Source organism: Thamnophis elegans, chromosome 4 (genome assembly GCF_009769535.1).
Source record: "Thamnophis elegans isolate rThaEle1 chromosome 4, rThaEle1.pri, whole genome shotgun sequence".
Lineage (NCBI taxonomy): Eukaryota > Metazoa > Chordata > Lepidosauria > Squamata > Colubridae > Thamnophis > Thamnophis elegans.
This window is the reverse complement of record NC_045544.1, coordinates 68908779-68925616: the sequence shown is the minus strand read 5'-3', so window position 1 is coordinate 68925616 and position 16838 is coordinate 68908779. Positions and strand designations below refer to the sequence as shown.

The 16838-nt window shown below is 35.4% G+C and overlaps 1 protein-coding gene across 1 annotated transcript in view; it reads right to left on the bottom strand.

The window, feature by feature from the left end:
* The window catches only part of RYR2 (ryanodine receptor 2), a 202481-nt gene that overhangs the window by 110134 nt on the left and 75509 nt on the right, over positions 1 to 16838 (bottom strand). The window contains exons 30-36 of the mRNA XM_032216038.1: positions 12366 to 12574; positions 10709 to 11055; positions 10154 to 10268; positions 7886 to 8046; positions 5251 to 5410; positions 4920 to 5006; positions 824 to 1050 (exon numbers count right to left, since the gene is read on the bottom strand). Coding sequence (XP_032071929.1) covers positions 824 to 1050; positions 4920 to 5006; positions 5251 to 5410; positions 7886 to 8046; positions 10154 to 10268; positions 10709 to 11055; positions 12366 to 12574 — 1306 coding nt within the window. The remainder of the gene's footprint in view (positions 1 to 823; positions 1051 to 4919; positions 5007 to 5250; positions 5411 to 7885; positions 8047 to 10153; positions 10269 to 10708; positions 11056 to 12365; positions 12575 to 16838) is intronic.

Genomic DNA, 16838 nt, shown 5'->3' with positions numbered 1-16838 from the left:
AGTTGAGTGAACTCTGAATCAGTCATTCTCTCTCAGTCCAACTTATCTCATAGAATAGGTTATTTTGTGCAGAAATAGGAGGAAGAACAGAGGTGCGGTTCGGACCAGTTCACCAGAACCGATAGTGTAAATCGTGGATGGCCCCTCCATTCCATCCCGGTCCTATGGAATCACATTAGGCCCCTTTTTCATGAAAAGTACATGCGCGTAAGGTACGCGTGCTCACATTTGCAAACCGGTAGGGAAGGTAAGCGAATACCACCCCTGAGAAAGAAGTTCTGTTGGATATTTTCACTGCCTTGAGTGAAAACCTGGCTTTGCCGGCAGGCCTGGGGGTGATGAGTTCCCTCCCCTCTCGACATGTATGGTTGTGCAACTGTTGTTTACTTTTATTATTTGTATTTTGTTTTTATGTTCCCCTTTTCCCCCTTGAATTGTTCGCCACCCTGAGTCCTCCCGGAGAAGGGCGGCATACAAATAATAAAATTCTATTCTATTCTATTCTATTTGTAAAAATAATGAAGGTGGGATACATAATAAAATAATAAAAATTAAAAGAATAAAAATTAAAAGAATAAAGAATAAAAGAATAAAATATTTAAAAAATAAAGTAGTAAAATAAAATAAAATACAGGTGATAAATGGTGTAAACTAGATTTACCTAGTTTCAATTTTCCTTTCCTATTGTCCTTCTTCCCTTTGCATATTTGATAGGATTTTATGAATATATACTAACATATTCTTTTTTTCACATATATAAATTACCATTCACTTAAGGTCAACATCTTATTTCATTTCATCTGTAAATGCAACCAAGGAATACCTGTTTTCCTCTGGAATGTGAAGGGACATGAACTGCAAAGACTCCAGGCACTGTATTGACCAGCCCTGCCGTTCATTGATCCGTGATATATCAATTTTCAGAAACTGATTTGGCACTCTGCTCCAAAGAACATGTGTCAAAAACTGAACATGGAGACGGGGTGGGCATTGAGGAAGTGGATTTTTGTGCTCACTTTTGAATAAGCCAGCTGACAATGGCATTACGTTCTGAAAACAGAGCAAAACAATAAATGCAGTAAAACAATACTGCAGTAAATGCAGTAAACTGGGAAAAAAATAAACCCAAACACACACACACACACACACACACACGAAATGGTCAGGATTCATACATTGGGAGAACAGGTTACTTACCTGTAACTGTGCTTTAATTGTCATCTTATGCACTCATACATAAAGATCATTCTGTGAAAATGTAACAAATATAACAAACATTCTAGCGGATGAGATGGAAGGGGGAAGAATGCACGAAAAATAGATTGACTGATGTAACTGTCCAAAGTTACTTTTGACTGAAATTTGACTATAATCGCTCTGACAGTATGAAAATATGGTGATCTATGCAAACAGAACATGTTCTCCTAGTCAATGTGATTTTAAAAGTTCATTATCCATGGATGCTAGTGATTCAAAAAGCTGAAGAAGCTTCTTGGATGAGAAGCAAAACGTCTTCAAAGAAAAACAAGAAAATCAAGTTGCCTCTTGAAAAAGCACCTTTGGGACAACAATGACTTAGATGACTGAGAATCTCCATAGACAGGAACACCATGGTTTCCTAGGGAGGAGGCAGTACATTCTGAGACAAAAGCCCAAAATAAGAAATTGTGACCAAGGAGGCCAAACTTGAATGGGGGAGGGTGAAATAGGTGAAATAGGTTCCGGGAAACCACATTCTAAAATCTCTCAGGGTATATCTATTATACCCTGAGAGGTTACAACAGGGATCCTCAAACTACAGCCCGCAGGCCATATGTGGCCTGCTGAAGCCATTAATCTGGCCCACACAGGACCATGAGGATGCCCTGCCCACATCGCCCCACCAATCCGCCAGCCCCCACCCACCTCCTGGAGACCAAGGAGGCCAAAAACAGGATGCGTTTGAGGTCTCAGAAGGCCAGTAGTGGGCCCGGTTTTGTGTGGCAGAATGGTACTAGAGGCCGAAGAAGCCAAAAATGGAACGCACAGAGGCCTCAGGAACATAACAAATTAAAGTTTTAATTTGTGTATATTGTTTAATGGACTTCTAAATTGGCCACACCCACCCAGTCACATGATTACGCCACGCCACACACACACACCAGCCAGTCCATCTCCCAACAGTCTGAGGGGCCGTGAATTGGCCCCCTGTGTAAAATGTTTGAGGATTCCTGGGTTAGGAGGTTAGGAGGTTAGGACTAAAGCTGTAGCTTTAGTCTGCCAAGATTCAATCTATTACGTTTAAAAAGGCAAAGAACTGGACTCTATTGGATTCTATTGTGTCATCTTTGGACTTGGGCCTGATATTGCATGGAAGAACATTGTCCCAACGAACTGAGGGATTATATATATACATATTTTAATGCTGGCACAGAATCAAACCTTTCCATAAATTGAAAAGTATCAACAGAAGAAAATATTTGTGGCTTAATGTTGAACTGTGGGGTCCTTGGTGCTCCCTGAGCTTGGTTGTTTTCTTGTAAACATTTCATTCTCCAGGGTTACCTAGTTGGATAATGAAACTTCTGTAATAAAACAGCCAAGCTCAGGGAGCCCCAAGAATGCCTCTAAATAGTATATCAAACATGATAGCAAAATTTGGTTTGGAATGAAGCTATCAATAACCAGTCTGTGTAAAGTATAACATAGCATTCTTCTGGGCCAGTTGGCAGGGTTGGATCTTGGAAAAAATGTTCTGCAATTATTTTAGTTGTTCTATTCCAAAAAGATGCCTTTGACACTTGTTAATTGTTAACCAATGGTATTCTATTGAACTCCACTTTATTCCTATGTTGCATAATGTCTGCATGAAACCATTTAGTTTTTCCAAAAAGCTTTTTCTGAAAGGGATTATATTCTCCCAGCAAAACCAGTTCACAGATTGGGAATGCTCCTGAATTTCAGCTGTCACTTGCAGGTTTTTTTTCAATATTAAAACCAGTGTATCAATTGTGATCTTCCTGAGCATATAAAACATATAATTATCATACCTTGATAACAATATATCTTAACTACTGAAATATATTTTAGATAGTACAATCCTTGAAAGAAATGTCTGAACATTTCTTGTAGTAGAAAACACAGCAACCAATCTGCTAATCAATACAAAATATAAATATGGTATATTTCTTCTGTGTGGCTTCTAGTATATGAAATAGGCTCATACTCTTCTTTTATTTAGGGGAAAAAACCACTCTTTTGCCAAATTTTTAATTATAATGTTTTGTTTTATTTTATTTTAACTGCAATTATTCTCGCAAGTATAGGAATAGGAGTGGCAAAAGCGGGGGCAGAGTTAAAAAGGATCAGCCTAGAATCTCTAAATAGCCACCAACAAATTAAATCCAACCTTGCTTGAATTCTGTTGACCCTTATCTAACCACAAGCAGATGTTAACCATTAGTTGAAAAGATTCTTGGGTATGATCAACAACAATAAATCAGTTTAATTGGACCTTCATTGTGCATCTGATATTTCATGTCTGACAATAAGCCACTTTAAGGGATAGAATTAAGAAAAGGCATACATTCAAGTATAAACACTAAACAAACAAGGAAGAAACCAAAATTTCCAATTGATTCAGATGTCAGAGAGTATTTGGTGGTAATCTGACTCCCGGAAATGCACTTATTCTGATGAAAGTCTGAAAATTGAAGAATAACATACTCCCCTTTGATTGTGTGGCTAACTACTTCTTCAGTAAAAAAAGTCAGACTCTAACTCATATCAGTGTAATGATACAACACTGCAGAATCACTTTGCATAGTGAGATGGACAGCATATAAATTTAATGTATAAAAATAAAAAAGCTGATCTGCCAGATGCCCATTAGATAAAAGTATGACTTATGTCTTGGTAGTGTAGTTGTCATGGTTCCTTCCAAGTAACACCCCCAACAAAATCAAAACTCCAAAGCAGGCATTTTCCTCAAAGTTTGAATTTATTAGAGATGTCATACTGGCACATTTGGGAAAACCCGAATTGGAAAACCCCTGGGGATTCCCCACCCAGAGTAAAGTCAAAGTTTCTTCCCCCGCATCAACATGGACATCACATGGTCCAATCATGTCACTTTCCCAACTTTAGTTGGCTCCCAGTCACGCCTCCCCAGGTGCAGGCTAAACATGACTTCCAAGGGAAAAAATGTTGTTATGGCTATACATTTCACACTGTCTCCATCCCCTCCATCCCATTCCCATAGCTTGCCCATCCACCGCGTGTGGCATCCCTGAAGATACAAATTTTAAAATGGCCTACAGGGCTGACAGTAGTGCTATTCAAATACAGATACTTTAATTAGGTCTATCATACGTTGAGGATACGGGAGTTATGAAGTCTTTTTTTTAGAGATTACCTCACATTTTCAGGAATCTTTCCTGTTTTTAGTTTATTTGTTCAAAGGGCATGAAACTTTTGGCTATGGTAAATTCCCAACCAGAACTATATATGGATGAAAAACCATGTGTGTTCTAAAAAAAGATTATGATGAACAGATTACTTGAATAAGTTAAATAGAAACTGAAGGTGTTTTTTCTTTAAAAAAAAATGGAGGATATACCACCATTTTTTCTCTTGTTTTAATATAAAACCAGAGCTTGGCATGGTTTCTATAGCCATGGAAGATAAATGGGAGATCTAAGAGAGAAAGGAATTCATTTGACTATGTTCTGTTAGTGATTTTGTATATAACCCTGCATTTTTTATTCAAGATTTTCCTCTCAGTACAACTGATGGATGATGAGGAACTGAGAAAGGAAAGGTCCACACTTCTATCAGTGAATTAGGAAAAAAATTATCCCACTTTTGTTACTGTTGTAAAAAGTTGGAACCAGAGTATCAGGAATGTTTTAAATACAGTAAATTAAATGGGTGATAGTTACCTTTATTCGTCCCAACTCAAATTGGAAAATGTTAGGGCTTGTGGCTTGTGCAAATACTGCAGGAAATAATTTAGTACTTGGTTCCACCTAAGTAAAAAAACAAATAGAAATAAAATAGTGTAAGTCAAAATAGATATAAAGATAGTTTGCAGACAAGAATCTAATTCACCTAAGCATTTGCCACAATAAAGTTGTAAATCTTTGACAAGCTACTATCCAAAGCTAAAATTTGGGGAAATTACTATTTTCTTTTCAAATATAATAAATATGTTCTTTTAAAAAATTAATCAGATTTTGTTGGGCAACCTATAACCAACAAAAAAATCATTACCTGATAATAAGTGCTTAATTCTTTGCCATTGGTAGTGAAGGATAGGATACCAGTTGCAACATCAACCAAGCAACCAATCTCTAATCCATTATTATTGCGTCCTTGCCCTGGACTCATGCTTTCTCCGGCACACACCATATAGCAGTTGCTTCGTTTGATACTGCATTTCAAAAGGTTGATAATAGGTTAATGTTACAAGGCAAGCTCCCAAACTCCATTAGGCTCTGCCATATCTGTGATCTATCCAGTTCTCTTCAATATTAAAACATATTTGCTCACCAATGGGAAATTCCTACTAATACATGTGCAGAGCATTTCCAAGCAGAGAGAATATAAAGGAAGTATAGTTTTCTAAGAGTACTACAGGTATTAGATATTCTACATGATGACAGTTATAAAGTGTTTTTCTTTAAATCCGCTAGTACTCTTATGGGACAATTGATAATACAGTTATTAATAAATACTGTGAGGAATCAAGCAAATAAATATATACAGGTAAAACTGTATAAAGGCAAGACTTATTTTATTGCAATTATATCAATGACAATGAATGCTTAACTCACATGTATTACACTAGGACAGTGATAGCTAACCTTTTTCTAAAGGTGTGTCAAAACTCTGTGTGTGCGTGCTATCGCATGCATGCACGTGCCCACCCACATGCGCAGGTGCGAGAGACCCCCCCCCCACCTGCTCATGGGTGAGCAATCCCTGACCCCCATGCATGCATGAGCGACCACCGGGGGGGGGGGAGATTTTCACCCTCCCCAGGTTCTGGAGGCTTTCCTGAAGCCTGGGGAAGGTGAAAAAAAACCCAATGGTTTGCCCGTTTGAAAAGTTTCATTCCGGAACCAACATCCGGTTTGCCCATTGGGCTGTTCTTCACCCTTCCCAGGCTTCAGGAAAGCCTCCTTAGCCTGAGGAGGGCAAAAAACAGGCCCAATGGGACAAATGGAAGTTTGTTATCGATCTTCTAGTTGGGTCGTTGGGCCTGTTTTTCGCCTTCTCTAGGCCTGGAGCAAAAACAGCCTCCCCGGCCCTTCAGAAGGCCAAAAATCAGCTGGCCGGTATGTGCATGTACGCCAGAGCTGAGGGCTGCTGAGGGTTGTCATGCCAGCAAATATGGTTCCATGTGCCACCTGTGGCCATAGTTTCGCCATCATGGCATTAGGACTTCACAGAGATCTAGCTCTATGTTGCACATAATGACTTTTTCGGTCAATTATTTAAAACTTTAGATATCAGAAAATTATACATTAATGAATAAATTTATTAAGCAAAAATAAATATCTAAGAGAGTGCTCCTTCCTTTGCCTTCCCATTTAAGTGGCTTGTGTTAATGTAGAATTCCTTCTCAAATAAGAACTAGAACACTCTATTTTAATGTCAGTTAAAACTGAGGATGCAAGAATGACTGTTAACTAATAAAACTCAGAATTCCCTAGATGACATAAAATGAAGAGCTCTAATTTAATAAAATCTAAAAAAATAATGAGATGCCCACTAGAATAAGAGGGAGAGGCAAAGGAAAGAATTCTTATCCAATGCTCAATCCATTCTTGATGAAGCTAGAAAAAATGGCTAGATAAGGTTTTTTTCTTCATAAATCGCTCTGGCATATTTAGATTTACATTTAATTTTAAAAATAAACAATAGAAGAATAAGCATACTTAATGATAATTACAATTCAAATTTAAGTTGCATATCTTTCTCCAGAGACCATCGCTCCTAGACTTTAAAAAACCACCTAGTAGGGCTGTATTACTATATTACTATTAACATTCTCATCTTTCCTATTGCCTATTTCCTTAGCTTCTTATGATTATTACTTTGTTGTTTGTACCTTATTAATTATATTGATTGCTTTTATTTAGTATCCTATTATGATTTATGCTGATTGCTCATTTAGTATTCTATTACTATCACTGAGTGTTGTATCTTATGATTTATGATGTATTTATGATGTATTTTATGATTATGATTATGATTTATCACTTTTTGCGCTTATGTACATAGCTTATGCTCTGGAGACAAATTCCTTATATGTCCAATCACACTTGGCCAATAAAGAATTCTATAAATAGAAGGGAGGATGGAGAGAGCCATTGTGGCCTATACTGAAATGCACACTACCCTCTCATTTGAGAGTGCTATGATTGGGATATCATGCTACTATGACTAGTCACAAAGAGATGTATTTATTAATCGTGCTAGAACAGGATAGAGTTATAACCTCCAGGGAATTAGCACTTAAATACATTTCTATACAGAGACTAAAATATAGCTTTTGGATTCCATATTTAAAATTCATTAAATTTGATCATTGTATTTTGCTCACACTTAGGTGTGGATTGCAAAATAAATATAAATCTTCATTCCAATGAAGGCCTTTAATACAATATTGAATTTCAGGATTTTATAATCGTATTGTAACAGAAAGAAAACTTCATTTTTAAAAATGGAGTACCTATCAAATGAAATATAGCATCATGTAATATTCATGTTACTATAAATAATAAATAATATGCAATATATCAATCTTAATAAATGTTACAGTTTTAACTGGACAATTTCACTGACACGATAGAATGATTTGATAACAATTGTTTTGAAACAAAATAAAAATAAAGCCAACCTCTCATGAACTTTCCCTTTTTCATCTCCTAAGGTTACTGTAACAGTACGGACTCTGTCCAAATCAAAGTTTGTGTCATATTGATGGAAATCAGATGTAATCCAGCCTACCCAAACATTAGCAGGTTCTTGTCCAGGAAATATACGAACAGAATAATAATACTGTCAAGACATAAAAATATTACCCACACTATTAATATTTCACTTTGATCCAGTACTATCCTGAATTATTCTTTTCTGAAAAATCCATGTTGTTCTGAAAATAACACCAAACCCAGAAGCTTAAGTAATTGCTAAAAGCAAGAATAAAATCTCTAGGACCATGTAAGAGTCAGAGTCTTATCATCAATAGGTTTCTCCCCTATTAATTTAGAGAAAGTTTTGCTTTCTCATATAATAGGATATATGTACAAATGCTTAAATTTCACTTTATGAGTTGCTTTATGAGGGCAATTGGCAGTTTCTAAATATTATAATTAATTAATTAATTAATTAACAAACAAAAAAACAAATGTTTTTTTTCTGGCTTACTCTTTATTGTTACTTGAACAAGCATATTAGTTATTTGCTTTGAAAACAGTTAAATATTGAGACCAACCAAAAATCCAAATTTTTCAGGACAGATTACAATGGGTTCTTATGCTAAGTGCAATCATTTGCTAACTTGTTCTTAAGCTAAGTTGTTGGAGCTAAATTTCTACTCCATCTTTGATAACTGCATTTATTTTCATTTACTTTCAATTGATTATTCTATTACAACATCATTTTATATGTTTCTAATTTTTTGTCTCCTTTTAAATTCAGAATCAGAACTAGAAATATTGGAAAGAATCTCATACTTGCAATGTTTTTCTACTGATCCATGAATATTTCTGAAGGGAAATATTTTGGGATTTCCCTACATCAGAAAAAAATAAAAATGAAAAAATAACTACTAATGCCTTATTTTTTTTAACCTTTCTTTCCCTAAATACATTTTTTATTTTCCTCTCCCACCTTGTATTAATCAATACAAGTAGTCCTTGACTTACAACCATTCCTTTAATGTCTGTTCAACAGCACTGAACAAAATGACTTCTGACCAGTTCTCACACATGGGTGTTGCAGCAACCCAAGTTATGTTATCAGACTTTGGGTGTTTAGCAACTGGCATGTACCATAGTTACAATGACTGAAGGTGTCCCAGGGTACTGGGATTATCATTTGCAACCTTCTTAAGGAGTTTTTGACAATCAAAGTCAATGAGGGAACCCAGATTCGCTTAATGACTGTATGATTAACAACCATTGGAAAAAGGTGGTACAACGAGGCATAACTCACTTAACTGTTGCCTTGTTTAGCAACAGAAATTTTGTGCTCGACTGTCGTCATAAATTGAGGATTATTTGTACTCAAACTTTTCTGATGTACAGTAAATGCGGCTCTGTGAGTTTCATACTAATTTCTTGAATTCCTTCTTTATTTCATGGAAGCAATGTACTTACAACACAAAGCTTTGCGTGTCAACTCCAGGAGTCCTACCCTGTCATCAATTTTCAGTGAGGAATCAATGTATTGAGACAATGTGAATTTTCCTAGAGATACATCCATTTTTAGCTTTAGATATATCAGCTTTCCTACTTGCTTCATCCAAACAAAATCAACCGATTTTGTAAGGTCCAAACTCACCAAGACAGCTTTCATGCCTCAGATGGGACTAAACTCAGAGTCTCTTGGTTCTAGGTCAACATCTTAATTACTACACCAAACTGGCTTGGTAATTTGTTGCTATTATTATTGTATTATTGTATCCCATTATATTGTATTATTTTTGTTTTAAAATAAACTCTTTAACTTAAAACATAAAAAATTAATAATTTGTCCAGTCTTGTTATTTTGCTAATCTATTTCATATGGCAATTATAATTAGCAGCACATAGAGACAAACAAGACTAATTTAGGGAGCAGAAGAGAAGATGCAAAGTTAAATAGCCATTAAGTCAAGGCTCAGAACAAATGGCACCACTGAACACATTCTACCTCTATTTCTCCATCTCACACCATCCATGCATAAGAGCGATGGAAAACCAAGTTTTTTTTGAAATTAGCATTTCCAATGAAAATTATTTCTCATGAAATGTTAGTTTAAGCTTGCAACTTAACAGCAATTCTTTATGACAATTCCAATCATTTCTGCTCCATAGAGATATACAGGTAATATATAATATCCAATCATATTTGATAATTTTAATCTATCGTTAGTGGAAATATTAACACTAAATTGCCATACTGTAGAGGTTTGCATTAGATAATCATAATCATCTCGTTCATCTGCTAGGACATCTTCAGTTAGTCTTGCAGAATGGCTTGTGCTGTAGTCTGGCTTCGTCCTTTTCAGCATAAATCTGCGATATATATAAAAATGAAAAAGAGTGAATACATCTTTTTTATATCAGTTGATTCAGAATAATCCTGTATCTTCCATTGAATAAAGCTGAATTTGAAGGTATAGAAATATTCACTCAATTCAATTTGGCCCTTTCGTCAAAATGTGTAAAGTTGTTAATACCAGCTAATGCATTTCAGGGCCAGGATAGCAAATTCACAGATTTATAATTGTTACACTAAATATTTTATAGAAACTTGTCCATGTATTCATTTATATTTCATGAATACGGAAGCTGGAACATAGAGAAAGCAAACATTTAAAGACAGAAATTGCTGCCCTTTTTTATTTAGGAGACATCACAATGAAATTCATTGACAATATGGCAAGAAAAACATTTATTTGTATCCTTGAAAGTGAACAGTGTGTAAAACACCTGAAGAGATCAAACTATCTGACCTTTGCTTGAGGCGTGAAGGTTTCTCTTGTGTATAATCTTTATGGTTATTGAACTCTGATTTTGCAGCTTCTTTTTCTACACGATCAGGTACAAGATGACCATGAGCAGTCTTCATGAGAACTTCAAAATCAGAATCTGCATCATAATCATCCAAATCACTCTTTGGGCCAAAAAGATTAGAAGTTGGCATTCCTCCTCCCGGCATTTTAGAAAACACTTCTGCACATTCAATGGGCATGCTTAGGCGATAAAACATGATATCTGTTTTGCTGTTTTGAGATCCAAAGGACGTCTGTGTGACTTTCAAGCATGGAGAAGTATCAGCAGTTCCATCAATCCTTGTAACCTATGAAATGCAAAAACTCAATTGTAAAATGTATGGAAACATAAAACAAAATGTTGTCTTTACTTATGCTTAATGGTTTCTCATAGTATATCAATAAATATATGTTTATTCTTGCCCTCTGTAATATTGTGGCAAGTGTGATGAAATGTAGGTTTGACTCAGAGAAGGGGCAGAGAATGAAGCACCATTACAGAAAAGATATCTGAGTTCTACAAAACTAGTAAATGTGGAAAAGAGCCCGATATTAGATTAATACACAGCTCTGTTTTAATTACATTAGATACAGGTTAGTAGCAGGCTTTCACAAGCTTTCAAGATTCTCTTTTAATTTGCTGATTGCATCAAAGTACATTCTAAGACCCTTATTGATTCCTGTTTCTGACCTTGCCTATCTTGAAGCAAGATAGAATAATTACTTACTAAAACATTTCCTCTAGAGCAGTGGTTCCCAACCTTGTTTTGGCCATGTCCCACCTAAGCATCTTTAAAACCTGATGCCCCCCCCCCCCTTGTGACATATAATTCTTACTTTAGTCAAAAAGTGAACTCTACTCACGTGGAGGAAGCCTAAAAGGCCATTAAACAAGGTTCAAATTGCCCCCATTAAAAAATCAAATTGCTCCCTTGTGGGACATGGGCCCCACTTTGGGAACCACTGCTCTAGAGCATAAGAGGCATGATTTCATCCTATTGCTTTTAATATTTTTATTAACGTAATATTGGACTGTGAAAGACAACACAAGTTTTGTTATAAAAATATACATGTGGATTAAGAATTATTATGGATATAAATAAAACCCCAGCATTTTCCCTTTGGTTTTGTAAGTCTTTGGGCTTACAAATAAGAAATATGCTAGTTTATCTCTTTAATTTGACATTCTACATTTTAAGGTAAATATGTAGAAAGGATAATATAGTATTATTATTATTATTATAAAATAATAATAATGAATCATTCCATACTTATTTGACAGCCTTACCAGTGGTAGATTCTTACTGGTTCAACTGGTAGTGGTTTGGCAGCCTGGGTCGCTGGAACCAGCAGCAATGCAGGCCTACCATGCCCCTGAATCAGTCTTCCGGGCAGCGCCATAGGCACCGTCATCCTTTTTTTTGCTTCTGCGCATGTGCAGAGCAATTTTATTGCATTGTGTATCATGAATGCACTGCGCATCATGCGTGGCCATAAGCAAAGTTGCAGTAGGGACTGCCGGAACCCACCCCTGAGCCTTACTATATATACTCTACATACTATATTAACTTCTACTACTTACTATGTTCTGTTTCCAAAATAAATTAAAGATTCAAACCTCGATATGTTCATGATTTGTTGGTACTGGAAGAAACTGAGGTAATCTCTTGCTCAGCCATATAGTAATGTCACGATTTGTATTCACAGCAAAAGGTTCATAGCCTTCTTGTAAGCCACAAATAGTGAAATATTTCAAAGTGTTAACATCTTTGCCAAAGTTCATTCTGCCCACCTGTGACAATCCCAGGCTACAGGCAGGTATAAAGCCTGCAAAAAAGACATACATGATATGTAAATGATAAATATTAACATCTGTTCTTATGCTTTTTCCTTATAAACTAGACAACTCCAATCAAGTCTTTAAAACATACAATATATTCCATCTATGTGAATAAGAAAATATGTAGTTTGTTAAGGTACTATTGAGAGTACAGAGGATAAAATAAGTGGAAGATGGAAACAACAGTATTGTTAGAGTCCACTACCAATTATTCAACTAAAATTTCCTCATAGCTAGAGCAATTCAGTATTAAAATCAATTACCTACAATATGTGAGCCCTTCATTAGTTCAGACTGGCTTGGGCAAACATCTATTACATATTATTTAATTTGGAATCCTGCAATGAGCAGGCATTCAACTTTGATGGTCCAAATGGTCTCTTCTAATTCTGTTTCTTTAATCTACACTTAGAAATATTAAAAAAGTGTTACTACACTCATTCATTCTCTAGCTGCACAAGTAATTGTTCAGCAGCCCAAGCTATTACAAATCCGTTCAGACACTAGATATTATCTATAGGGTAAAATCTAATGGATTTATCTATTGCCCTGGGCAGATTTACTATGGAAGAAAGAGGTCAGCTGCCTGCCATGATGATATATACTTAAATCAGATATAGGCAATGTCTGATAGGTCAATGACCATAATTCAGCCTCTTGACCTTCTGAAGGACCACAGTACATTGGTGAGAACTTTTTTATTTTTCTTTAAAAAAAAAAAAAAAACACAAATATGTCATCATTTGTCAATCATTAAGACATTGAAATACAATTTTTTTTGTTGTGTGTACCCCTCCCTCCCTCCACCCCCCCATCCCCCCTCCTCCTTCCCCCCCCGACTTCCCAGAACCCGTACACGGTATGGATTTTTAACTAACACAGTCTAAAATCTATTGAGAAAAAAGAAATTAAGAAATTAATGACATTCTACATTGAACTTAGCTTCTTCTTACTGAACTAACTTTTAACAGTTTAAATCATTTCTGATCTTAAGCATAGGCTAACTGGAATTTCTTAGTCCCGTATTTATTTTGTATATAGTCAATCCATTTTTTCCAGTCTCGTTTATATCTCTCATTTGAATGATCTTTGAGATATGCCGATATTTTAGCCATTTCAGCTAAGTTTGTTACTTTCAATGTCCATTCTTGGATTGTAGGCAAGTCTTCCTTCTTCCAATATTGCGCCACCAACAGTCTTGCTGCAGTTATCAGGTGCAGAATCAAATTGGTCTCTACCACTGTAAAATCAGTACATATACCTAGTAAAAATAACTGAGGAATAAACTTTATCCTTTTTTTAAAAACATTTTGCATGACCCACCATATTTTTATCCAAAATGCCTTAACCTTTTGGCAGGTCCACCATATATGATAATATGTAGCATCGAGAGAACCACACCTCCAACATTTAGGCTGTACATTCGGATACATAGAAGCCAACTTTTTAGGATCTAAATGCCATCTATAAAACATCTTGTAAAAATTTTCTCTCAGATTTTGAGCTTGTGTAAATTTCACATTTCTTACCCAAATTCTTTCCCATGTATCCAACATTATTGGTTCCTCAATATTTTGAGCCCATTTTATCATACAATCTTTAACTAATTCTGTTTCCGAATCCATCTGTATTAATACATTATATATCCTCTTTATATGCATTAAGCTTTGATCTCTTATTTGTTTAAACAGATTATCCTCAACTTGAATAAAGCCAATTTTTTGATCTATTTTCCACCTAGCCTGTAATTGCCCATACTGGAACCATGTTTGAACTACCTTCTCTTCTTTTAATACCTCTAAAGATTTTAATTGTAATACCCCCCTTTCCGAGGTAAGAAGCTGTCTGTAAGTAAATCTATCCTGTTTTTGTGCTGTATTCATATTTTCAATTGCATGTCTAGGAATTGCCCACATGGGTATCTTGTCATTTAATTTATATTGGTATTTCTTCCAAACCCGCAATAAAGCATTTCTCAAAATATGACTTTTAAAGTTCTTATCCAATTTTTTGTTGAATAACAGGTAAGCATGCCAACCAAATACCAGATCGTGTCCCTCAATGTTCAATATTCTATCATTGGTTAAATGAATCCAATCACTAATTACAGATAATGCCACTGCATCATAATATAGTTTTAAATTAGGTAGTTTCAATCCTCCTCTCTCACGTACATCTTGCATTATTTTCATCTTTACCCTCGGCTTCTTTCCTGCCCACACAAATTTGTTGATACCCTTCTGCCATTCTAAAAGGTTCGCATCTTTTTTAAGTATAGGTAACATTTGGAAAAGAAATAAAAATTTTGGTAAAATGTTCATTTTCACTGCCGCTATCCTGCCCAGCAAAGATAAGTGCAATTTCTCCCATTTTTTCATCTCTGTCTGTATGCTATGCCAAAGTGGTTCATAATTATGCTTATATAATTTCCCATTTGAAGTTAAAATGTTAACTCCAAGATATTTGACTTTTTTAACTACCTCACATCCTAGCATCACTCCTAATTCTTCCTTTTGTTTAATATTCATATTTATAGCTAATATTTTGGTTTTTCCTAAGTTTATTTTAAAGCCAGACACTTGACCATATTGATTAATCGTATTCATTAAAACCATACTGGATTCCTGCGGTTGTTCCAATATTATGACCAAATCATCCGCAAAAGCGCGGACTCTATATTCTTGCTGCCTAATCTTGATCCCTTTTAAACCATCCAAGCCCCGTATTTTATTCAACAATACTTCCAAAGTTATAATAAACAATAATGGGGACAAAGGACAACCCTGTCTTGTACCTTTTCCAATTTGAAAAGAGTCTGTTAAACTTCCATTGACTATGATTTGTGCTGTTTGCTGTTGGTATATTGCTTTAATTGACTGTAAAAAATTATCTCCTATCTGCATTTTTTGCAATATCTTCAGCAGAAATTGCCAGTTAACTCGATCAAAGGCCTTCTCAGCATCCAAAAATATGAACGCAGCAGGGATCTGGTTGTTCTTTCCCAAATATTCTAATGCATTAATAATTAATCTGACATTACTTTTCATCTGTCTCCCTTGTATAAAACCTGTTTGGTCCGTATGTATCAATTGTTGAATGACCAACATTAACCTATTTGCTAATATTTTAGTAAAAATTTTATAATCTACATTCAGTAATGAAATGGGTCTATAATTTTTGGGTTGAGTAGTATCTTGGTCTTCTTTGGGTATCAAAGATATAAACGCTGTCTTCCAAGATGGAGGGACTTTACCTTCCGTTTGAATCATATTAAATAATTCTCTAAGAGGTTCTACCATTTCTAACTGTAAGTTTTTGTAGTAAACCGCTGTCAAGCCATCTGTACCTGGTGCTTTCCCTGGCTTTAATTGCTTAATTACCTGCAGGATTTCCCCCGAGGTTATTGGTTGATTCAATTTTTGCCTGTGTTCTTCTCTAACTGAAGGTATTTTCTCCTTGTCTAAATATTTGTCTATGTCTAAACCATTAATTTTATCCCCTTTATACAGTTCTGTAAAAAATTCCCAGAAAGCCTTTTGAATCTCTTCCTGTTGGAACACCTCCTTCCCTCTGTAAATCAGTTTAGATATATTTCGAGTTTTCCTTTTTTTCCTAATCTGATAAGCTAACCATCTGCCAGGTTTGTTTGCATTACAAAAAGTATTGTGTTTTGCATATAATAAATTAGTAGCTACCTGGTCAGAGATCAACATGTCAAATTGAGATTTTAATATGTTAATAGCTTCCTTAACCTTTGTATCGTCTGGTTTCCTTGTTAACTCCAGCTCTTTTCTCTTAATTTCCTCTTCCAGTTCTGTTCGTTTTAGCCCTTGCTTATTTCTATGTGTTTTATTTATATTCATCAAAACTCCTCTCATATACGCTTTGCTTGCATCCCATACAAATTCCATAGATGTACCCTTATTCATATTCAAAACAAAATATTCAGATAGTAATTTTTTACAATCATTAATATAGTTTTCATATCTAAATAAATTTTCATTCAGTCTCCAAAACCTTCTTGCCTGCACTACCCTTCCCAACTCCATCCAAACTGGGTTATGGTCCGAAAGGACTCTAGCTGCAATCTTTGTTTTCTTGACCCTAGAAAGCAAATCATTAGTGGTTAGAATAAAATCGATCCTTGAAAGGGATTGATGCCTGTCCGAGAAGAAAGTGAAGTCATATTCCTCTGCATTTCTTTCTCGCCAGATATCTCTCAATTCAAAATCATCCATAATGTCAAAGAAA